Source organism: Lynx canadensis, chromosome E1 (assembly GCF_007474595.2).
Source record: "Lynx canadensis isolate LIC74 chromosome E1, mLynCan4.pri.v2, whole genome shotgun sequence".
In the NCBI taxonomy this organism is placed as follows: Eukaryota; Metazoa; Chordata; class Mammalia; order Carnivora; family Felidae; genus Lynx; species Lynx canadensis.
The window spans coordinates 38,661,064-38,684,728 of record NC_044316.2 but is presented as its reverse complement, the minus strand read 5'-3'; the positions used below and the strand labels follow the sequence as shown (position 1 = coordinate 38,684,728).

Below are 23,665 nucleotides of genomic sequence, written 5' to 3'. Positions count from 1 at the left end.
CTGGGTGAGAGGTGGGAGCCCTGAGTACTGGTCCCCCATCAGCCGTGAATTCGCTGTGATCCTGGGCAAGGGCACTGCTCTCTCTGGGCCTTGATGTGTAGAGTGTGAAGCGTGGACAAACTTGGTCTCTGATGATCCTACAGGACTGCCACACTTGATCCTCTCAACCAGGAGCATCCATGGTCTCCTGCAACCTGTCCTCTGTGCCTCCGGCCTACAGAGTGACTTTAGGGGTAGGCAGGGGAGGGCAGGACAGTCCTTCTTGGAGGCACAGGGATGGATGGACTAGTTTTCTAATCTTCCATCCGAATCTGTGTTCTTGTTAGCTTGCCAGGAGCTCCTGACCCAAGTGCCCATGCCAACTGCCACCTCTGAAGGTCAAGTGCAAATTAGAGCTCCTCTGCCACTTAGGGACCCTCGGACCCAACCTCTGGCTTCCAGGGGCTCAGGACTCTACAGGCAGGAGCTGGCTTCCTCCTTCAGACTGAGATTGCCAGAGAGCTGGGGCTGGCTTCCTCCCTCAAACTGGGGACTCCCTGCAGGTGGGAACCGTTTCTCCTCTGCCCCCCCCCCACCTTCAGACTGGAGCTCCCTGACACGGGCCGTGTGGACCCCTAGACAGAGGGCTTCCCAAGGGCAGGCCTATCTTGCTCCACCAAAAACCCCAGCACAGCAAGCCAGGCTCCGAAGGCAGCTTGCCCCCTGGTGCTCATACCTGGCCCCCATCCCCAGTCCCTGCCCACACACCAAGAGAAGGCAGCGAGGCAGTGAGACTCTGAGGCATGTGTAGAATAAATATAACTTTATTCTTTATCCAGTAGATCTCAGTGGAAAGTCCAACAGTAACAGGTGCACCAGCGGGCTCTGGGGGGATGAGACCCCAACCCCGGGGCAAGGAGGGCAGGGCAGAGCCAGCTCCCCCAGCCGGGGGGTGCAGGGGGTGAGGGGAGGGGACCCCCTGTAGGCCCGTCCTGCGGGGCAAGGAGGGGGCACGGGTATGGGTGAGAGTGGGGCAGGCCAGGGAAACGGAGGAACTCGGGCCAAGTGTGTCTGTCCGCCCATCCGCTGTGCGTGTGTGTGTGTGTGTGTACACGTGTGTGTGTCTGGGGGCCCTGTGGGCAGTGCTGGTGGCTGTGAGGCTGTGGGATGGGGCAGCTTGAACCCCTCGGCCAGCCCCTTCGCAGTGGGGGCTGGAGGGCTTCGATGATGTGAGCCCTGATGGGGAGGCAGCTCTGCCAAGGCCACAGGGCGGAGACACACACACGTGGATGTTCTGAGGACCCCCCCCCACCTTGCTTTGCCCCTGCCCTGTCTCTCCTGGTGAGCCCCCTCCTTCTAGGGGCTGCCGGAAACGGTCCACGCCCAGTGGTTAGGCAGAGGGAGAAGGGGAGGGCAGATCTTGGAAAGTTAGTACTTCACAGTTTTAAAGAGAAAACTGAGGAGAAAATGGCTGGGGAGGAGGGCTAGGGGGTGCAGGGACATGGAGAGAGAGTGGGAGCCCCTTCTGAGCCGCTCCCCTCTCCCAGGACCCACCCCCCTCCAGCTCTGGATCCAGCTCCCCCCAATACACAGCACAGATTCCTTCAGTATAAATGTGCTTAAAATGAAAATTCTTATTAAAAAAATCAAAACCAAAAAAAATTAAAATAAAAACAAAACCAGCGAGAATTAATACCTGGGGGTTGGTATGGCAGGGTATGTACAGGGGGAACCCCCCACCCCTGGCCCACCCCCTCTGTCACCAACCTAGGCAGGGGGGGGTTCCCGACCGGGGGGCAATGGCTTGCGGGTTCTGAGTATGGGGGAGCCAGGTCCTGGCGTTTGCTGGTGATGAAGATGTGGCAAGGGGGGCAGAGGGCTGTCTTGATGAACACCAGGCCCCCAGGCTCCATCCTGAGGCCCAGGACCAGGGGTCCTCACTCAGTTCATGACCTTGCCCCTGACATCAGCCCAGGCTGCAGGAGCAGGCAGTCCATCTGCACCTGGGCCTCCATCTGAAGAGTCGCCGCCTCCTCCCTCCTGTCCCCCAGGAAAGGGAGGACAGGTGGGGGGCAGGGCTGGTGGGGGTCGCATGTTGGTAGAAAGGCAGAGAAAAGCCAGGGCGTGGGGTGAGGGCTGTGTCCACGGGGCACGGGTGGTCACGGGGAGTGGGCGGCCGGGCTGCTTCTGTTTGAGCTGGGGCTGAGGCTGGGGCTACAGCTGCCGGGGGCGGGGGCCAGGCCGCCCCCATCCCGCCCCCCGCCCCCTGGCTGTCCGCTCAGAGTGTCCAGGCCCTCGGAGTTCTCTAGCATTTCCTGGATGAGAGGTGGCATAGAGCCCGGGATCTCCATCTTCAGCGTGATCACCCGCTCAGCCCCTGCAGGAAAGGAGGAGCAGAGGTCAGCACCCCGGCCCCCGGCCCCCAGTCCCCAGCCCCACAAAGCTCCAGGAGGGAAGGTGCAGGGGTGGGAGGACTGGTACTACCAGTATCAGCATCCAGTGTGGACCGAACTCAGGGCTCAGCTCTTTGACATAAGCCACCTCTCCTAAGCCCCCAGGTCTAGGGGCAGCAGTGTTTCCAAACTCAGGCTCCAGGGTCAGACTGCCTGGGGTTGACACTGGGCCCCTTCCTAGGTGCTGTGTGTTACGAATTCTCCTACTGACACCTCAAAACAACTCTGTAAACGCCATCATTATCCCCAGGGAAACTGAGGCTCAGAGCTATTAAGTGACCTGCTCAAGAACACACACCCACAGGGTCTGGAGGCAGAGCCATGCCCTCAACCACCACGCAGAGGTGACGCTGCCACCTTAGAGCTCACAGGCAGGTCACCTGGGCACGGTGAAGTCCAGGTGAGTGGAGTGGGGCATCATCCTGGGCACAAAGACGTGGCGTGTTGGCTCACACGTGGGGGGCCGGACTCTGGGCATGGGCCAGGTGTCGGGGTCCAGCCCTGGCAGACACACAGGGCATCCTTCCAGGTGCGGGAGCCTCACCCTTAGCACTGATGCTTCGCAGGTCCGTGATCTTCATCAGCATCTTGGGGAACATGTGGGGGCGGCTGGGCCTCCGTTTCCGCACATAGACCTTCAGCGCCTCCAGCAGCGGCTCCTGAAGCATGTCCACCCTGTCTGGCTGCTCCAGGTCCTGCCGGTCTGAGGAAGCAGATGCCCCCTGAGCAGCTGCCCCGGAGAAGCAAGGAACACAGCCGCGCTCCCAGCCTTGGCCACGGGAGGGCGCGCTTGTCCGGGCCACAGGCTAAGCGTCTCTGCTCCTGGGACCTTCCCCTACAAGGGCAGTGGCTGGAGCCTGTGCGGCTGTGAGAAAGGCTCCAAGAGGCTCTTAAATGCGAGAAGAACTGGGGTGGGGCTTGTCCAGGGCCCCCTCTGACAGCCCAATTTATAGGGATGTGTCCCCTGAACACGGGAGGTGCCGTCCTCAGGCAGAGGGAGGATGGCCAGGTAGGTCTCACTCCCACCCATCATTGTGGACACCAGCACAGTATGTCAAAACTCTTAACAATAAAATAATAACACCAGCCAACATTTACTGGGCCTTACTGTAGTCACACTGCGCCTTATTTATTACTCTCTTAATCCCCCCATCAACTTTATGAGGTGGAGACCATTACTGCCCCATTTTAAAGAAACGGGGGCTCAGTGAAATTCAGCAACTGCTCAAGGTCACAAGCTGGCCAGGATTTGAACCTGGGTGGTCTGACCTTCAAGCCTTCACTCTTAAGCCCCCTAAGAGTGAGAACCAGAGTTCAGGTCTCCACTGCCACTCCCTTGCTTGTGTGACCGCAGACCAAATCCTGCCCCTCTGGGTTCTCAGTCTGCCCCTCTGAGAGGGGCCTGACAGAGGCCAAGGTCCCTTTCTGATCTGGCCCTAGGCTTCTCCCTGGGAAGAGACTCCGGGGGCTGCTCCACCACCCACCCTGGGCCTGACCCCCGCAGTCCCAGGCCCCCTGCCCACCTCCACAGATAAGACAGATGGCACTGAGAAGACCAGTCTCAGCATCATCCATCTCCAGGGGAAGCAGCTGGTTGGCAAATGCGAAGACCAGATCCGTGAGGGGGCCGAAGCCGGCATTGTGCATCTGGGTCCGGTTCAGGGTCAGCCCATCTGAGAAGGTCATTGTGTCCTGCTCGGGCGTGTACCGCGTGCAGATCCGCAGGATCTGGGTACAGAGGATGCACAGGTTCAGGGACTTGACCCATCCTTCCAGCACTTCCAGTACCAGCATCCCCCACAGGACCACCTGGCAGGTGGCGAAACTGTCTGTCGGACAGAACCTTCTAGAATCTTCTGCAATGATGGAAATGGCCTAGGTCTGCACTGTGCAAGTAGTAGCCACCACCTACAATGTAGCCATTGGGCACTTGAAATGTGGTTAGTGAGACTGAAGAACTGAACGAAGTTTAATTTTAATTAAATTTAAAGAGCCACACACAGCAAGCAGCTACTGTAACAGACAGTGCAGATCTAGATCAGCTGATCTCCATCCACAAGAGAATTTAGAGGGAAACTAGAATTTTCAGGAGGCAAGGACCATAGCAGGTTTATGTCTACAGATCCTGGGACTGGGTACACAACAGAATTCCATAAATGTGTATCAGCTCCAACCATTCCAAACCCCGATCCAGATGTGAAACTCTTAAATCTGGGGCACAGGGACAGGAGACTACCCAGAGATGCCATACTCTGCTCCTCCTGCCCCACCCCCACTAGGAAGCTGTAAGCCTTGTCACCTCCCAGGTTCCCCTACCCTGGAAGTGGCCAAGAGGGGACAGGTGAGCAGAGCCCATCAGGGATGACAAGGAGGAGAATTCTTTCAGCCTTGGCTTTGACAGTCCCCATCACACACATCCTGCCTCCAGCCTAGTCACCCTCTGCCCCACCAAATGCCCTGTAGTCTCCTGAACCCAGCTGGTCTCACACCCTCTTGGGCCTTTCATACCCTGCTCCTAAGTTAGGGCCCTCTCACATGCCCCTTCTACACAACCCCAAGATGCCCCCTCCTCTGGACGCCTTCCCTGGGGCCCGGCAGCCCTGACTCTCTCTCCCAAAAGGGAAGGGACAGCCCTCCCCCATCTCCAGCCAGCACTCAGCACGGTTTTATAACCTCTGTTTACATATCTGCTGCCTCCACCCACAGAAGGTTCTCAAGAGAGGGGCTGGTGTTGTGTTCACCTCTGTTCGTGAAACCCAGCTCAGGGCCTGGCCACACAGGGTCCTACGTGAAACTTTATTAGACTGAAGACATGGGCAGATGGGTGGTGGGGTGAAAGGTTCAGTGGAAAGATCAGGTGGGCGTGGATGGATGCGTGTCTAGGTGAATCGGTGAAGCATGGCACATCCAGATGCTGAGTGGCTAAGTAGACAGGTGGACACATGGGGGAAAGGAAGGGTGGACACCGGGTGGTGGGCATTTGGATAGATGGATTCCAGATGTGTGTTTGGGAGGGTGGTTATTTGAGTGGCAGGACCTTCTCCAAGGACTCGGGGGCAGTGCCCGGGTGGGCAGGGTGCAGACCCTCACCAGGATGTCCAGGCAGGCAGCCTTGAGGAGGGTGATCTGGTCGGCAATGGTGAGGGTGGTAAAGCCGGGCAGTTGCTTGGCGAACTCCACAGTCTTAATGATGCACTTGGTGGAGAGTTCACTGAACTTGTCCCAGAGGTCAATGTCCAGAGAGACACGTTGCTCTGAGCTGTTGTTCTGGGAGGGACGGGGGACAGTGAGGGCCTTCTCATGTACCCCTTCTCAGCCTGGCTCCACTGCCCCCAGAGGCCTGCCCTCCACCCACTTCACTTCCTGAGAGCCCCGGAATCAGGAGGCAGCAGGAGGAAGGAGAAGAGGGGAAGGGAGGACATGGAGGCCCAGGCAGGGGTGAGGAGGGGCGAGATGGGCCCCATGGCACTGGGTGCACCCCACCCTGCCAGGCCGGGGGAAACCATACCGTAGTGTATTTGCCCAGCTGGCAGAGGGCGGGGAAGGTCTCCTGGTGCGCTTTGCGCACCTTCTCGATGAGCTCCCCAACCTCGGGCGTCAGCGTGTAGCTCTCCGAGCACTCAGGCTTGGGCGCCTCCTTCTTCTTCTTGTTTCTGTCGTTCCTCACAGCTGTGGAGGGCAGAGGCCGGGGTTACAGCAGGTGCGGGTAGTGGCCCATTCCTGCCTGAGCTCCTCCCACCAGACAGAACCACTGGCTGCCAAGGAAGTCACCCAGCCAGGCCTGGCGCAGGCACACAGGAGCGCACTCACGGGAGTGCATGTGTGAATGCGCACATACGAGTGCACAGGCAGGTAAGGTGTCAGCACACGGCCCACCCCTCCACACCCACCTGACCCACACGCCAAGTCCTGCCCCAGCACGTGACCACAGCGCACACACCCCTTGGCCAGCCTGTGTCCCCTGTACTCCTACACAGCCACACCAGCCCACACTCCAAGTGTGCAGGTGTCCAGGGCTGAAAGCAAGTGTGCAGAGGGTCCCAGCTCCGTGCTCTGCCTCCCCCGCCCCCTACTCCCTCTGCTTCCAGGAAGGACTGGTTCCTGCCTCCATGGGCCCCCAGCCCCCCTGCCAGCAGTCTCCCTGGGGGTCCCAGGGACTGGCTCCGAGCAGCTCCCCAGCCTGAAAGTGGGGGCCCGGCGGGAGAATCTCTCGGCCCATTAGCCGGGGGAGCTGACAAATCACCAGGGGCGCTGAGCCGCACACACCACTCGGCTTTAAAGAAGCGATGGGGTCGTTACCAGCCGATTATCCCAGACACACAATCACTCACAGGGCCAGTGGTGGCGCGGCTGCTGACGCTGGAGGAAGAGAGGGGGGTGGGGGTTGGGGGCCCAGGGAGGGGGCAGCGGGTGGGGGTGGGGGGAGCTGGCATAATTTGGAGATCACTCATGTCGATTCTGCAAATTCAATAAAGTGCAAGGGAGAGGAGGGAAGAGGGAGAGGGAGAGTGGGGGGGGATAATTTGGGAAGAGAAAATTGCAGCTGTGACAAGACGTTTATCATTCGGAAGCTTTAATTCTATTGAAATGGCAGCTGCTCAGCTCCGGGGCACAGAGCAGCCGGAGAGGAGAAGGAGGGAGGGAAAGGGGGAGTTGGTGATGGGAGGGAGAGGGGGTCCCCACCCTGGTCCTTCTGCGCTGAAAAGCCCTGGGAGTGGAAGGCGGCAGAAGCAGTGGGAGGTGGCGGCGCTGGGCCCTGAAGGGAAGGGTCCCGGGCTGTCACCCACTCTACAGCGTAAAGCCACCACTTCCTGGGTGCCAGACCACGCGTCCCTTGCCTCCCAAGGCAGGAGGTGGCAGGCTGCTGCAGGGCCCCTCTGCTCCTCTCTGGGGCTCCTTGTGTCCCCCCCCACATTCCCTCCCCACTTCCCTCTTCCACTGCCCTCCCCACAAAGGGCTAGGGGGTCCCGCAGCCCCCCTCCCCCACCCCATCCCCCAAGGCTCTGGCTCCATGGCAACGGCCACGCAGACAAGGAGGCGTCTGTCAGCGTCATTTATCTCTGACATCATCAATCACCGGTCACCACGGCAACACCCATGATTCAACACAAGAGGGTCTCCCTGTCCAGCCCTCCCTCCTTCCCTCCCTCCATCAGGCCTCAGCTGAGCCCAAACTGGAAACCCCCATTCCTCTGGGACCTGAGAAGTCCCAGTTCTCTCTTCCAACTCTAGGTCCCAGGCTTCACCAGACAATGGCTTTTAAATCCCTGTGCCAGCCACACACCCCCCCAACAACACACAAATACCAGCCAGCACCCCTCTGTGCAAGCCCTCCCCTAAGGTGCACAATCCAGAGGGCCTCAGGTGTGCCTGAGCCCCGCCCCAAAGCGCAGCGGGGCCTGGAAGCAGACACACATGCACGCGTGTGCGAGCACACACAGCCAGTTGCATGCAAACGGAATGGCTGCCCACACACAGACACACAGCGGGCTAGAGGTGCAGACAGACGGACAGGTCCTTGCAGCTGTACACAAACCGTCCTCAACCATGAGCCCGCACACTGCACCACGGGCACACGCGCTCTGGTCCACACACACGTTATCCACCCGCCCCGACTCCCATGGCCTTTTAGGAGCACGTCGGGCCCTGCCTAATGCAGAGCCGGCTCCTGGCACCGTGGCACTCACACTCCTTGGACATGCCCACTTCAAAGCACTTCTGCAGCCGGCAGTACTGGCAGCGGTTCCGGGTCACCTTGTTGATGATGCAGTTCTTGTCCCGGTGACACGTGTACACCATGTTCTTCTGGATGCTGCGTCGGAAGAAGCCCTGGGTATGGAGGAAAAGGAGTCAGGTCAGCCGCACCCAGGTGGGAGCGCGGCGGGCCTGCAGCCTCGGCCTGGAGGGTGGAGAGCCACGCCGCTGCTGCCCTAAGCCCGACGAGGTGAAGAAAATAGTCCCACAAAGACACCCCCAGAAGAATCCCAGTGCCCGCCTTAACGCTGCAGGTGGGCAGCGGTCTTCCCACAACCTATACCCACATGCCTGGCTTTCTCCCTCCCAGGGAGAAGGATCTCAGGGCTGCTAGTGAGTCAAGAAAAGGGGCAGAGGGGACTAGATGGGAGAGAAGCAGAGCTCTGGAATCCACAGCCCCAGGCTCAGAGCACAGGAGAAAGAGGCCATAGAGGGACATACGCAGGCTAGCCAGAGAGGTGGAGATGCACACGTGATCAGGAGTAAGGCAGCGAGACACATGGTCACCGACCAGGCAGATGTCCATGGTCACAGGCAGACCTGGGCTGGTCAGAGGCTGCACACACAGGCTGACCAGAGACAAGCACCCAGGGACAAACTAGGAACAATCAGACAGGACAGGCGGACACACACATCCGAAGCCTTGTGCTTTGCCCTTGTCTTCGCCCCGCCCCTGGGGATAGCCACTCCACGCCGAGGGGCAGCCTCAAGCCGTGCAGCTTCTGAGCCCCAATCTCTGGGGAAGGAACCAATACAGAGGCGCAGGCACAAGGGAGAGGGGAAGAAGCCACACCCACAGCTGCTGGGAAGGTGGCAGCCTCATCTGCACTCTGGAGCCTACCGTGGGCACGGGGAAATCCAGTCAGACCCCGGGGGAGCCCACAGCCTGGGCACCCAAGGCAGGGCGCCTGCTCTTACCTGCCTCCCGCCAGGCTGCCATGGTGAGGTTCAGGAAGGGCCACTGGGGGCAGGCCTCCTGGGTTTCCAGCCAAGACCCAGTTGGCAGCCAGCTCACTATGGCAACCTGGGTGGCAGCAAAGGGAGTGCATACCCTGGCAGCTAGAGGATGGAGACAAGGCAGAGGGAGGACCTCTGGTTTGGGGGTTCCTGATCATCTACAGGAAGGTTCTAATGCAGTCTCCCTCTCCTCCAAGGATCTGCCACCTTCTGCACAGAAGGAAGCAAGGGCAGCAGTTTCAGAGACATCCCCCACCCCCAGCCCCCCACCCCCAGCATACTCCAGGACGAGGCAGTGGGGACATCCCATTTATCTAATCAGGACTGTCCTTCCCAGTGACCCCCTCAACTCACCTTGCAGCCCTCACAGGCGCTGACCCCATAGTGGTAGCCTGAGGATTTGTCTTGACAGACAAAGCAAGGCTTGTAGATGCGGGGGAGGGGGGGTGGCGAGGGAGGACTGGGCACTATCTCTTCGGAACTGCTGCTCTGGGTCTCAATGGCTAGAGAGAGAAGAGGGGAGGAGCAGTTAGAGACCCAGGTCACCATCCCTAATACCGTACCCACCCTGCCTCTCCCAGCCCTCACCACTGCTCCCTGGGCTCTCTAAGGCAGGGACAGTCTCAGGAAAACTGGGACTTCACAGCCAAACGTGGAGAATGAGGCTGCCAATGAAGCCTCCAGCACCCCATCACTCCTGCCTACTCCCCCAGCACCCCGCCTTTCAAAACCAGAAAGATCAGAGGATAAACCATCAGATTTGTATGTAGACATAGCCACACTTGGGGGTTGGGGACAGGAGTCAGCCTGGCTCTCAAACCCTGGCCCCATCTCCCCCAAGTTAAGAAGGAGTTAAGGCCTGATGAGGAGGGAAGGAAGAGGACACAAGCTGGGGGCAGAGGAAACTGGGGTCAACAGGATATTCAAAGTGGCCACTCCCCCACCCCCTCTGCTTCCGTTCCCCCCTCTCCACCCCTCAGCCAGCAGCCACAGCCCCTCCTCCACCTAAACAATCCCCTGGCCAGGGACCCAAGGCAGGGTGTGGAAAGAAGATTTGCCAATGTTGGAGCAGAGCAGGTGGGGATTCCCCTGAGATAAGCAGGGGGACCCCCGGAGGCAGGGAGAAGACTCCCTCTGGACCCCGGAAGCCCACTGCTCTAGGTGCCCCCTATCTAGGGGGGAAGCAGCATGACAAAAGGGGATCTGTTCTTATCAATGCTCTGTCTGTCTGCCCTCAATACTATGTCCGGGTTACTACCCTCCTCCTCTCCGGTTATTCAGCCCCAAGAGGGCAGCCGGGGGGGTGACCCAGCCAACAGGGGCAGCCCCCACTACCAAATCCTCCCCAGTGCCTGGCCCCCTGCCCATCACTCCAGGCAGAACAGAGCTGGGTTAGGTGGGGGCTGTCTGTGCCCAAAGCCTGAGCAGCTGGGGGTGTATCATGCTGGATGAGAACTGTGACCCGAGGCAATCCCAGATTCCCAAGGTGCCACCCGGCATCCCCCAGAGGCCTTTGCCACATCTACTTGTCCAGGGCCAAGGAGGGGCAAGGATGCCTCCCTGAGCAGGTAGATCCCGGCCTCCTCCCACACCCCAGAATCCTACCTAGTCTCCTCCCAAACTCCAGCATGCAAGGTTCTGGAATTCAAAGGAGCTCAGGGCAGCTCCTGACCCAAGCACCTTATGGCCATGAATCACATGACCCCAAAGTCCAGACACAGAGAAAAGCAGTAGCCGGACACTGGGGGCTGGCTGCGTACGACCACCGCCCCCACCTTACCTGCAGACACACCAGGGACTGCCAGGCGGCTGATGACAGGGAACCAGGCCAACAACCTTGGCAGGGCTTTCCTGGCTCTTTGCAGGGCCTGGGCACCACTTCCCTGGTCAGCCTGGTTGACCACCACTGCCATGGTCCCGTGCCCCGTCCCTGCCCAGAGACCAGCCTGCAGCAAAGGAATAGTGGATGCCCATACCCCCACCAGTCCACAGCCTGTTCACTGACCTCCCCTGGCTCTCTGCTTCTCACCCCAACACTGAGCTGCCCTGGCCTGGTTTTCCCCCCACCTCACCCTCTCAGAGGCCAGACAAGCAAATCAGACAGGCGAGAGGCCTGAGAACAGCTGCTGGGGGGGGTGGGGTTGGGGGGCCTGGGTGAGGCCAGGAGGCAGAGGGGTGAGTGACAAAGAAGCTCTTTGTTGTGCTAACTTTTTCCAAGACGTAAAAGGAGTAACAATAGACAATCCAGACTGGTTGTGGGGGGGGGGGGGGGCAAGGACAAGGGGGTGTGTGGGGGGGACCATGGCCTAGAATCCCAGCTTGCTTTCCAATAAGCAGAGGATGAAGGCACCAACCTCCCCTCCCCTCCGCATCCACCCTTTGCCCTGGCCCACCTCCCCAAAGCCCCACCTCTAAAATGGGCCAGACAGGAGGAGAAGAAAGGACAGATGGAGCTTTGGGGTACAGAGTGGGGCAGAGGGAAGGGAGGGCATAGGGAGACACACAGGATACCGTGATGAGGGACAGACAGCAGCTCTAAGGCCAGGGACTGACTAAAGGGGCAAAGGCCCATAGAAATTTGGAGCTAAGGCAAAGTCCAGAGGATGTTTACAGAACTTAAAAGCATGTGCTTTTTAAAATCGCTTTTTTGGCAGGATGGGAGAGGTGAGCCTTGGTGGGAGCTACAGTCTGGGCTGGGTGAGGCCTCCCTGCAGCCCACCCCACTGTGGCTGGCTGCCTCTGAGGCTCTAGCATGCTCTGCACCCCCACCCCCTGCACATCCCCACCTGTAACCCAGGTAACACTTTGGAGGTTTTGCACCATGCCCTTTGAACCCAGAGCCCTGGCCCAGTCTCCACCTCCCGGCCTCTGGCCAACAGCCTAGAGAAGCTGGGCCTGGCGGGGGGGGGGGGGGGGGGGGGGGGGGGGGGGGGGCGGCGGCACTCTGGGACCCTCCTGGCGTCTGCAAGAGTTAGGAGTCAGCCTTACGTCTGCACACTGGACCCCTTTGGGGGAAGGACCGCCAGGGCCTGGCCCCTCCCTGCTCACCTCCCTCCCAAGAGGCCCCAGCCCACAAATCTCTCCTCTTCCTGAAGGAGAAGGCTGCAGGAGCACCACACCTTCTCGGCTCCAAGTCCCCGAAGGGGAGCGCCCCCTCGGAGGGCTGGAACCGGCCCAGGAAGCCAGGCGTCCCCTCCCGCCAGAACTGCCAGGTGCCCCTCCCCCACCCTTGGCGGGCAGGGGCCAGGAGGCAGAGGCACAGCGCTCCGGATTCCCCACGCCCCAGAGCCGTTCGCAGGCTCGCACAAGGGGCTGGTTTCCTGGAGGAGATCAGCAGGAAATCAGCCGGGCCCCTGGCCAGCGGCTCCCCTCCCAATCCAGCTGGCGCCCGCTCCTCCGCAGCTCCCCTCGCTGCCCCTGGGGAGGGCTGGGGAGGGGGCACAGGGCCCCCCTCTACTGCCCCCTCCTCCCTCCCCGCGGGGGAGGGTGGGGTGGCTCTGGGCGTAGGGCGGAAGGAGGCCCCTAGCCCAGCACCCCGATAAGCATCTCTCCCCCTCCCCCCACCACGGGCATCCACGTGCTTCACATTCTTGGACGTCTGGGAGCGGGCGGAGGCGTGAGCGGTGAGATTGGTGGGGGACAGATGGGGAGCCGCATCCCGTGTACCCCTTGTCCTCCAGTGCCCCTCCCCCCAGTAGGGTCTCTGGGGATGGAGGCGAGGTCCCCACAGGGCCCTGCGGGATTGAAAGATCTCCTTCCACAGCCAGGCTGCCCTCTTCCCACCTTGCGTGCAGGTAGCAGGAGGCAGTGAGCAGGCTGGAGGGCTCTTGTCACCATAGGACCTCCACACACACCAAGGGATTCCTCCCAAGACAGTGGTGTGACCCCATGTACGGCAGGGTCAAGTCACCATCGGAAGCCTTCAGGTCTTTCCTGCGCCTCAGAACAACTCCCAGCCCACAGCTTTGGGGCTGAGCCCACTGGTACCCCCACTGAGGACGCATACACACGCCTACAAAGGGACCTTGGGAACAGGGAAACCCAGATCTCTAGCTCTACCTAACCCGACAGGGTATGGGAAACAGCTCTCCACTTCCCTATCCCGAGCCTCACCAAACTCAAGGCCTGTTGGGACCCCATGCTCCTCCTCCCCAACCAGTTTGGGGCCAGGGAGAGCTGAGCTGCTCCCGTGGGGTAAAGGAAGAGATGGGGTTGAAGCCCAAGGTCTCTGATCCCAGCTTCCCCCTAGTCTTCTGGCACAGGTGGCCAAGGTGGTGGAGGGGGTGACCACAGCAGCCGTGCCCCAATTATCCCACTGCGGAGGAACACCTTCCTCCAGCTGTGAAAAGTGGGGAAAAGGGTCTTAGTGTGGCACCTCTTACCAATCCCCTTTGGCCAAAGTCGGCCCACTCACACACCCCCTCCCTCCCAGGGTAGGCAGCCTGCAGCCTCCCAGCCACTCAGCCCCAGAGGCAAAGGTCAAGGGGCAGGACAATAGGAAAAGCCGCAGGCGAGGTGGCTCTGGGAAGGGTACAGGTGGGGTGTCTCTTCACTTCAGGTCTCTCTTCCTAGAGCAAAGGGGCTGGGGGCTGCCCTTCAACCTTCTCCAATCTGCTGGGCCCCTAGAGACCCACTCCACCCCTCCTCCCAGGCAGGCAGCAGGGAGGCAGCCAGTCGGGAGGGTGGGAGAAGCTCCGGGGAAGAGTTGAGCCCCGAGCTGGGAAAGGGAAGAAACCCGAGCCAGGTAACAATAGCCCTCTAGCGCCGGCTCCCTCCCTCCCAGGTACACTACCTCACAGCTGGGTAGGAACACGCCCAGGTGTGCACCCCAGGCGCTAGCTCTCGAGGGTGCACAGAGCCCCTCCCTTCCAGAAGAGCCCGAACCCAGACGGAGGACAGCGGGAAGGTGAGCTGGCTGCAGGGCTCCAGGGTTCAGCACCCCTCTTAGGGTCAGCCCAGTTCCCTGCTCCTATCCCTAAGCGAAAACAGGGTAACAAAAGGACACAGCTGGGTTGGCAGGGAATGCATCCCTCATTTCCAGAGCAGCCCCAGACCCACAAAAAACAAACTCATTCCCAGAAAACAAACCAGCTTAGGATTAGTAGGGAGGGATTCTTTCCACCAGAGCAGCCTCTCCCTGCCATTCCTGAGACAGAAACCTCAAAGATGCCAGCCAAGTGTCCAGGGACAGGACAACCCTCATATGGACAGGTACCCTCCCCAGTGTAAAGAGTTGGTTAGGATGGCAGACGGGTGTCAGTGAAGTTGCCCCTTCCTGCCACACCCCACTGCCAACACCAAAGACACTAAGCGCTCCCCGGACAGGGACTCTAATGACACAAGGGCAAGGGCTGGGGGCAGCAGCTGTTGCACAGGAGGGGGCTCTCCCCCAGGCTTTGACGGGTGGGACCTGGGAAGGAGGCCCCTCCTCCTGGAGCAGATAAGCCCACAGATAGGACCTTTACCCCACCCTCCAGGGTGGGAGAAAGGACCACTCCGCCGTGAAGCTACTGGATTCCTAGCAAGAAGATACAAAGTGGAGGCAAAGGGCTTCACTTCCCCTGCAAGAAGTAGCAGAACAGATGAACGAATGCTTCCCGAAGGGAGGAACCTCTAAAGTTCCTCAGCCCTAATGTAACAGAAAGAGCACCCAGGGGTTACTTGGGAGGGTCCAATTGTCCAGCAAGGGCACCCGAGTTTCATCAATAGAGACGGGAAAGTAGAGACAAGACCCCGACCGCGCCCCAGGCCCGCATCCCCAGTGGGAGTGGAAGCTCCACCACCCACCCCCAGCCCCAGCTCCTACAATAGGAGAGGGGAGGCCGGTACCTACAGTGGTTTGAGCCATTCCAAAGCGGAGTCCGGAGCGGGGTGGAGTAGGGACCAGGGGCGGGGAGCCCTTTCTCCGGGAGCAAACAGGCCCGGTTCTGGTTATAAAAATCCACCACCAGGAAGGGATTGGGGGTGGGGGTGAGCCCCCCCACTTCCACACTCTCGTACATCTTCCCCGCGAAGACAAGAGGTCCGGGCGGGGAAGTCCTGCGCGTCGCCTCTCTCACTCAGCCGGCGGCGCCATCCTCGGAGAGCAGCTGGGGGCGAGGGGCACGTCCCCCTCGCCCCGACCGGCGACCCGGGCCGGGGGCCGCCCGTCGCCCGAAGTCCTGCGTCTAAGTCGGCTGGCGGCTCCACCAGTCCCAGGTGAACAGCGGGGAAGTTGTGTGCGGGGGCCAAGGGGGGTGTCCCTTGGCTCCCCCCGGGAACGCCCGGCGGAGGCCCGGGAACTCAGCGGCTCCACCTCGAGGGGGCTCCCGTCTCGAGTCGCATGCTGTCCTAGGCAGAGTCCCGCGGCTCCCCAAGTGCGCCGGCCGGGGGCGGGATCGGCGCGGGGCACGGGGGGTGGGGGCGGGGGGACGCCGGGCACTTCCTCCTCCCCGGGGCTCCCGGGGCTTCTCCGGGACGAGGATTCCGGGTGGGGGTGGGGACCCCGCGCGGCTCCACCTCCGCCAGGCCCGGGGCCGCCGGCCGACGCTCGGTCTCGGAGGTGCTCGCCGCTGCCCCCTGCCCGGAGCCTGCGCGCCCCCTCCCCGGCGATCCCACCCCCTTTCCTCCGCCCCGTCCCGTCCAGGCACCGCCCCTGACTTAACCCTTGCCCGGCGGGTCCGGCGGGCGAAGCGCAGGGAATTGACAGGGAGAGGCGGGCTGTGGCGGGCGAGTGGGGGGAGCCTGGGAAGGGGGAGGAGAGAAGCGGGGACGGAATGGGGAAAGGCTACAGAGGAGTACGCGGAGGACGGACGGAGGCAGGGTACGCGGAGAGGTGGGGGCTGGCGCTGAGGCAGGAACGGAAGAGGGGCGGGAGTCTACCCCATCCCAGTTCCGGCTCCCGGCCTCCCAGTGATTCGGTCAGTCCCCGGCCCGGCGCTGGAAGGGGAGAGGTGACGGGGCGGGGAGGAGGGGGTGGTCCCGGTGTCCTCCCCCTAACACACCCCCCACCCAGCCCGGGCCTCATTTGCCTAATGTAATGCGGCTGAACTCTCGCTGAACTCGCCTGGCGGCGCCTCACCTCCGGGTGACCCACCCACCGCTGCCCGTGACATCACCCGCTTGCCAGCCCGCTCGCGGGGCTCGCCCACCGGCCCCCGGCCCCCTCAGGCCAGGCCAGCGTCCCTGGAGCCGCGGAGAGTGGCCGCAGGAAGCGAGGGACCAGGGCGCGCGTGGCCAAGTGTTAGCGCCACGAATGCAACGTGCAGCGTGTGCCGAGTGTCCCGGGTGTGACATTGTGCAGCTCAGGCGTAGTGTCGGGATGAGACACCCGGCTTGTGTCATTGTCTGTGACATCATGTGTGACTCCGGCCGCCCGCCCGCCGGAACCCGACGCGGCAGCGCGTCTGCTTTGGCATAAACGCTTGCAGAAGGGGCTCTCCTCCCCACGCTCTGCGTGCTTCCGGCGAGCAAAGCCCCGCCCAAGGTGTCTCCCAGCGGCGGAACCAGGATTGGCCCCCCCACCGCGCAATCCAGCCCCGGAGAGATAAGAGGAGGGGCTGGTGCCTTCCAGCTGACCACTTCCTCCCGGAAGCCTTCGGGATGCCAGTTTCAGTGGAAGAAAGGTCTAGGTTGGGTAGGTACGTGAAGGAGGGAGATGCCCCTAGAGGAGAGGGTATCCTGTTAACTCCCACTAACCCTGCAGCAGAACTCCCTCATTCTAAAAAAGGATGGGAACTGACATGCTTCCCAAGGACACTCTTCTAGAAGTCAGGTTCTTAATCTGGTCATTAAATCCTCACAGCAACTCCAAGAGATAAGGGGGCATTATTCCTATTTTACATATAAAGAAACTGAGGTCTCAGCAAGGCTAGGTGGGTTGTCCCAAGTTCACACTGCTAATAAAGCTAGAGTATTTGAACTTTCTGCTGCCAAAGCCCATATTCCCATCATGCCAGGCTGATTCAAGAAAAGGTATTTTCTGAGCACCTCCTATATAGATACTCTGGTGAGTCTGTTCTAGCAGATCTTAAGGAGCAACAGCCATTAAGCAAATAATTACATTATATATATATATATATATATGTAATTGCACACAGATAATTGGTATTTGGAAACAACTATAGTATGCTTTGAAGGAGAATTAATACTGTAGGTACCTAATTTAGGTTGAAGAGTCAGGGAGGACCTCAAGGCAGAGACCTAGAGAAAGTAGAAGTTTGTAAGTTAGTCAGGCAAAGAGTAGGAAGGAATGCGGTCCCAGTAAAGGAAGGAGCCTGTGCAAAGGTCCTGGGGTTAGAGATGTTGGTGAGTTCATTCAAGGTACTGACAGAGGACTAGGGTAGAGGCAGCGTAAAATTCAAGAGGAAAACAGCCACAAGACCAGGCTGGAGAGGTGGGCGGAGGCCAGACCAGGTGGGCCTGTTGGCTTCAGTATGACTTTTGGATTTTATCTTAAATGCCAGGAGAAGCCACAGAAAGCTTCCCAAACAGAGGAGAAGCAAGATCTGATTTACAGTGTTGTAAGATCTTTCTAGCAGCTGTGTGAAGAATGGACTGTAGGGGGGCAAGAGAGACCGGTTAGTAGCTGCTACAACAGCCCAGGCAGCATAAAAGGACAGGGGGAGGGTAGCCAAGAGCACTCTGGTGTGTGGCTTTGCAACAGCAAAGTTCCCAAGACTGCGAAGTACAGACATCTACTGGTCTGGCGGACAGGTGGCTGTGGGCTCCAAAGTGAGGTCCCACCTAAGTGAAGTCTGGGCTGCAGGTGGAATGCTGGGGTCTGGGGTACATATGCAAGCCTTGGCAGTGGTTGAGTGACGGGGAAGAGGGCAGACTGCTTCCACAGCCTTTGGGATCTTTCCTCCCAAACGAGATAGCTCCTGGGCATCAGTTATGTGCTAGGCTCTGTGTTCACTGCTGCGAGCTACTAAGGGATCTGAGACTGTCTCTGCCATCAAAGACCTGGTAACTGGGAAAAGATCTCCCAAATGATTACAGCTCACGGCAGGAACTAGGCAGGAAGAAGTCACTTCGTGGTAGAAGGATGAGTGTTACAAGAGAAAAAAGTGACACACAGGTATTCAAAGGTGGGAGAGTGTAGTGTGGAATGGGAAACATCTGTGAAGGTTTCTAGGAAGAGGATGTGAGGGTTTCTGGATTCAGGATGTTCCTTAAAGGATGGTAGGATTTCTGGAGCTGGAGAAAGGGAAAAGTCCAGGTGAGATACCTGTTCTGGGCAGCAGCAAGGTCATGAGGCATGTCAGAGAAGAACACAGTTTCCTGAGGCACAGGGAGAAGAGGGAAAAAGGAAGGTTCTGGTGGCCAAGGGAGGGCTCCAGCCACAGCTACCTGCAGGCCTGAGGTCCAGGCCTCCTCTGCTGCTTCTCTGTGACATTCCCCACAGCTCCTCCAGGACTGTGTGTTTAGCAGGCCCTCAGCAGGTATGGGCTGAGCTGAACTAGCCCCCACTTGTTCCAGGCCCCCTCCTGTCCCCAACCCCATCCGGAGGGGATCACAAACAGAAAATCATGAGGCCTGGACCCAGACATGGGGTCCCAGTATAGGGTGGTCATCCCCCAAGACGAGGGCCCAACTCCACCCACCTCATCATCACTGCCCTTGCAAGATACTTGAAGCTCACCCAGGCTCAACAGTCAGCAGGTCACTGTGGCCTCATAGCAACTCACCCAGCCAGGAACGCATTAAGGGTCTTGCTTTGAAGAGGATACAGACTCAGAGAGAGGATAGGTGACCTGCCCTAGGCTGCATAGGAAGAGCAGTCTTTTTTAAGATTTCTGCCCATGGTGCCTTGGTCTGTGGGCTGCTTGAGGTTCTCAGTAACCCAGAAGTCAAAATGGGGAGGGGAGAGCCTCTATATCTGATCTAGCCAGGGCTGATCTAACCAGTCTACCCTGGGACACCCAGCTCCACTGGCTGTGCCTGACTCCATAGAGGAGGAGGAGGAGGAGGAGGAGGAGGAGGAGGAGGAGGAGGAGGCGGCCACGTGGGCACTGCCCCAAAGTGATCTGGAGAAGGGAAACACTTCCTCTTTCTACAGATGCTACCCCCTAAAGGGTAGTCATAGCCTGCACTGGCACATCCCTGTGGGCACATGGCCCTTGGCATGGGGTGGACCCAATGTCTCAGGTCCTGCCAGCCCAAGAGGAAGACAGGCTTCCTTCCCTGAGTCCTGCCTGAGGGAGCTCATGCATTATCACTGCTACCAGATAAAAGGTGAGGGGCCCCATCTTCACTCAAAATCCCATCCAACAATCTTTGGCTGACTCTGCATTTTGGACCTCTGGAAAGGCACTGCTAGCAATACCCTCTCTCCCTGGGCTGTCTCTCTTATTGTCCAGGGAAAGAGTGGACGGAAGGGAGGGTGGGAGGAAGAGACTAAAGGAAGGGAGTGGCAGAAGAAAGGAAGAGGGGCTCACTCCCTCCTTGGTCTCCCCAGTCTCCAGGCACACACACTAGGAATATGTGGACAGAAAGGAAAAGTCTGGAGCCAGTCTTTTGGGGTTCCCATCTCTAGCTCCACTACTGATTGCTTCCAACTTCCCTGCCCCCACCCCACAAATTGACACGAAATAAGAATAACAACTGTGGCTTTTACACTCTGTTCCTACAATGTCTGTCTGGAGAGGGACGGGAGGATTGCCTACTGAGCTCTGCAAACTCCCCTGGGCTGCAGCGGGCAGATTCGGGGGTGGGGATGGGTGTGAACAGATTGTATCCACAGTTTCCAGGACAGGATGGAGATCTGGCCCAGGCCTCTTAGGGCTCTTTGCCTCCAGCCTTCAGGATCCAAAACACAGAAGAGGGGGTGTGGCTTGGCTGCCTTCCCTGACGCCCCCTACTGGGGGAAAGCAGGAGGTTCCTGGGCAGAAGTGGGACTCAGCCATAGGAGAGGAGGTTTCATCATTGGCCCTGACAGACCCCTCCCCCCCAAAGGCTCCCCCAACCCAGGAGTGCCCACCACCATACCCTCCTGTAGCTGCCTATCTGGATGGTGGAAAATAGGTCAGCTTTACCGCTCACTTAACCCAATCACTTAACCTCCACCCACACCAGTTCCTCAAATACAAATGGGGATAATAACCCTCTCCCAGCACCATAGAGATAATCTGGGGCACATAGTACGTGCTCCACACATGTCAGCATCCAGTTCTCTCCAACTCCTCCACCTAGAAGGGACCTGGGTCCCCTTTTCACCGTGGTAACGGTACCACGCAGGAGACAGCAAGGATGCAGACGACAGGATGCCACAAGCAGACGCAGAGCTGAGAACATTACGTCGGTGATCTTGCCTAATCTCAGCCTTTGAGGGAGGTTCTGGTAATATCCCTGTTTTACAGACCAGGAAACGTGCTCAGAGAGGTTATCACATGTAGTTAAGTGGCAAAGCCAGAACTCAGGCTCCACTACAGCAGGTAGCCCACACGGATTCCTACAGTGAGCAACAAAACGGGCAGGTTGGTGTTCCCCACTCCCCACACCACCACCCCCAGCCTAAACTGGCGATAAGAAGAGACCCTGACCTCCCGGGACACACAGCACAATCCTCAGACCTCTCCTTTAAACACTCTATGCCCTAAGTCACCGCCTCCTCCAGCACACATACAGACTGACCGCCCCCCCTCCCCAGCTCTGGATTTGATTCTCCCAAGACACGCTCAGCTCTGACCTTCTCACCCCATACACACAAGCCTTCCCAACACACACTCAGCCTTGACACCCTCACCCCTAAAACACACACAACCCTGACCCTCCCCACAATGCACACAGAATCTCAACCCTCCATAGTAAATACCAGTCCTCAGAGATCAAGCCCCAGGGGCTCTAGGGAGGTGGGAAGGGAATCCTGTCCCAGCTCTGGGGCCTCTTACTCTGACTCCCTGACCGGAGTAAGAGAAATACCCCTTCCCCAACAGTGACCCAGACCTGTCATTCCACAGGCCACTGGGTCTCTGAAGGATACACCCAAGACACCCAAGGTCCGGCCTCCACATTACATGGGAAGAGGGATGGGAAAGGGAGGGGCACTATGCAAACACCTTTGTTGGTGGGAAATGGGAGTAAAGAGCCTCCCATTTGAGGCTTCCTACAAAAAAAGGTGACCATTGCTCTCTGCAGGAATGGGGGCCACCCATGTCTACCTCTCCTAGGAACTGCCTGACCCCTGGCACCAGCCTCATGGCAGGGAGAGCAGAGAAATGAGGCTGCCTCCATCTCTAACACATATGAATTTTGATCTGTCATGCTTCACTACCCAGGGCTGAGGAGCTTGGGTCACCAGGCCACCCAGCCCTGCACAGAAGGAGGGGAGATGCCTGGCTCCCTGAAGCCCATGGCTACACCCCTGGTCCCAGAGTAGGAGAATGGCAGGGAGAAGCTCAGAAGCTGGGGGTCTAGGTAGGAAGAGAAGTTGTTGTTTACTAGGAAGAGGGGAAGGGTAGGGAAACCCACAGGCTCACAGAGGGAGGGGGCAGGAAAGGAGCATTGCCTAACCTGGGTGGGGAAAGCCAGAGAAGGCTCCACTTGCCCAAAATGTGGGCACCCCACCCTGGGGGGGGGAGAATGTTACCAGGGTGGGAAGTGGGGGACCCGGAAGCCCTCCCCACCCACCTCTAAGAAAGGGGAAGAAGCTTGCAACATTCAGAGGACATAGCATTTGCTCTTTGCTCGTCTGACACAGGATGGGCAAGAACCCAGTCCACCTCCAACTCTGAGCAGTGTCTGGGGCTTTGTTCCCATCACCTGGGGTAGGACAAGTTATCCACAGGTACCAGGTTGCAAGCCCCCCACGTCTCCCTCCCTAAAAATCCCACCCTGGCAGGAAGGAGACACTCCAGTTACTCCAGCCAAGAATACGAATTCCAGTGTCTGTAGACAAAAGGAACCACAGACGTGCCCACAACCCCAATTCCATTCCCCAGCAACCCTGAACCCAGAGACTGGCCTCCCTGGCCACCTAGCATGGACTGGAAGACTAGGCCAAACTCGGAGTTCCCCCAACTCCGGGTCACTGTGCCACCCGCCACTGCTGTATGAGGACAGAAGAGAGGGAGGAAACAGAAGGTAGAGAATGAATGGCATTGCAGTGGAAACTGAGGGAGTATCTGCCTGCCCTCTGGTCCCAGGCCAGAAAGAGGGGGAGCCTGTAGGAACAGACACGGAGCCCCTGCTCCAGCAGCCGGTGGGGCCTGGGAGGGAGGGGCCGTGGCGGAGCCAGAGGAGGAGGTCCAGGAAGCGGTGGTGGCGGTGGGCAGACGGCCAGTGCGGGCAGCGAGGCGCCCGGCCAGGGCCTGCCCCAGGGACAAAGAGACTCCCTGGCTCCGGCGAGAGTGTGCTGCCCCCACACTGAGAAGGGGGCACTGACCCAGCCCAGCCGGGCGCACAGGGCAGTGGTGCCAGGCAGCCTGCCAGGGGCTGTGGGAGGGGCAGTGGGTGCCCGGGGCAGGGTGTTCAGTCCCCGCCCACCAGGAGAGGTGGGACACGTTTCCCAGGTCAGCAGCTGACCGACCAGCCAACCGTCCATGGCCCATTCTGCTGCTTCCAACCCCTCCCGCCCCAGGCCAGGCCCCTGCTCCCTCCTCCCCGAGCCCTGGCCTGGTGCCCAGCTGGGCCCTGGGGGCCAGAGTTACTGTAAGCGGCCTGGCAGGCCCGAGGCCTGGACTCCGCCAGCTGGCCATAGCTGCTGCCACCTCCCACTACCTGGCTCGGCCAGCCGGGGAAGGGTACCGAGACCCCTGTCCAGCCAACAGGCGACCCCCGTGGCAGAGGGTGGAGTCACAGAGAAAACACAGGCCCTGCCAAGACCATGCATGCGTGCACAGCCAGAGTCCAGGCTGGGCGCCCCCTCCTGGGACACTGGCCCTGGCCACCAGGCATCCGTGGGCGGAGCTGGCAGGGAGGGGAGAGGTGGGGGGGCTCGTCAGCCTCCAGGGCAGTCTGCGCCCTCAAGCTCTTTCCTCAGAGGGGTGGGACGGAGGTGGGGTGCCACTCTCAGGAGAGTTGCCATTTCCACCAAATGTCAAGAGGTGTGTTTACCCGCCTCCGGCCTCTATGTCCAGTCCTCGGAGCTATTTATAAGGCCCTCAAGAGCACAGCACAGGAGAGGGCGCCAGGAGCCCTGGGGAACGGCACGGTTGCATCTCTCCCTCAGCTGCCCCCAACATCAAACAACCACTGTTACCAGCCTGGAGCCACCCCCCCCCGCCCCCCCCCCCACACACACAACGATGGTCCCCCTCATCTAGAGAAGACACGCAGAACAGATGTGCCTGGAGGCCAAGCCCTGAGGCCTGCCGATCTCCACAGCCCCCTCCCACCAAGCCTCCCACCACCCCACTTACTGGCTGGGGATGGTGTGCTATAGCCGCTGACTGGAAGCTGGTGCTGGAGAGTGGTCAGGGCGCCTGGCGGAGAAAGTCCACCCAGCATTGGCGGGAAGAAGAAGGCGTAGGGGGGCACCGGGTACCCATTGAGGTGCCCTCCCCCAGGTGTTGGGCAGGAGCTGCTGTTGCTGGCCATGCCAA

At 59.6% G+C, this 23,665-nt stretch overlaps 1 protein-coding gene across 2 annotated transcripts; it reads right to left on the bottom strand.

Moving 5' to 3' along the window:
• Positions 1–787: 787 nt before the first annotated feature.
• Positions 788–23,660, bottom strand: RARA (retinoic acid receptor alpha). 2 transcript variants are annotated; one of them, XM_030295212.1, is made up of 8 exons: positions 23,483–23,660; positions 9,498–9,646; positions 8,120–8,261; positions 5,941–6,101; positions 5,523–5,699; positions 3,956–4,160; positions 2,977–3,135; positions 788–2,356 (listed from the first exon to the last, which is right to left on the bottom strand). In XM_030295212.1, the coding sequence occupies exons 1-8, from the start codon at positions 23,658–23,660 to the stop codon at positions 2,139–2,141; spliced, it is 1,389 nt and encodes a 462-aa protein (XP_030151072.1). In that variant the 3' UTR covers positions 788–2,138. The 2 variants fall into 2 exon arrangements, with proteins under 2 accessions (XP_030151072.1, XP_030151073.1); XM_030295213.1 differs by lacking the exon at positions 23,483–23,660 and adding an exon at positions 14,977–15,667 and having other exon boundaries at positions 2,139–2,356.
• Positions 23,661–23,665: the final 5 nt, after the last annotated feature.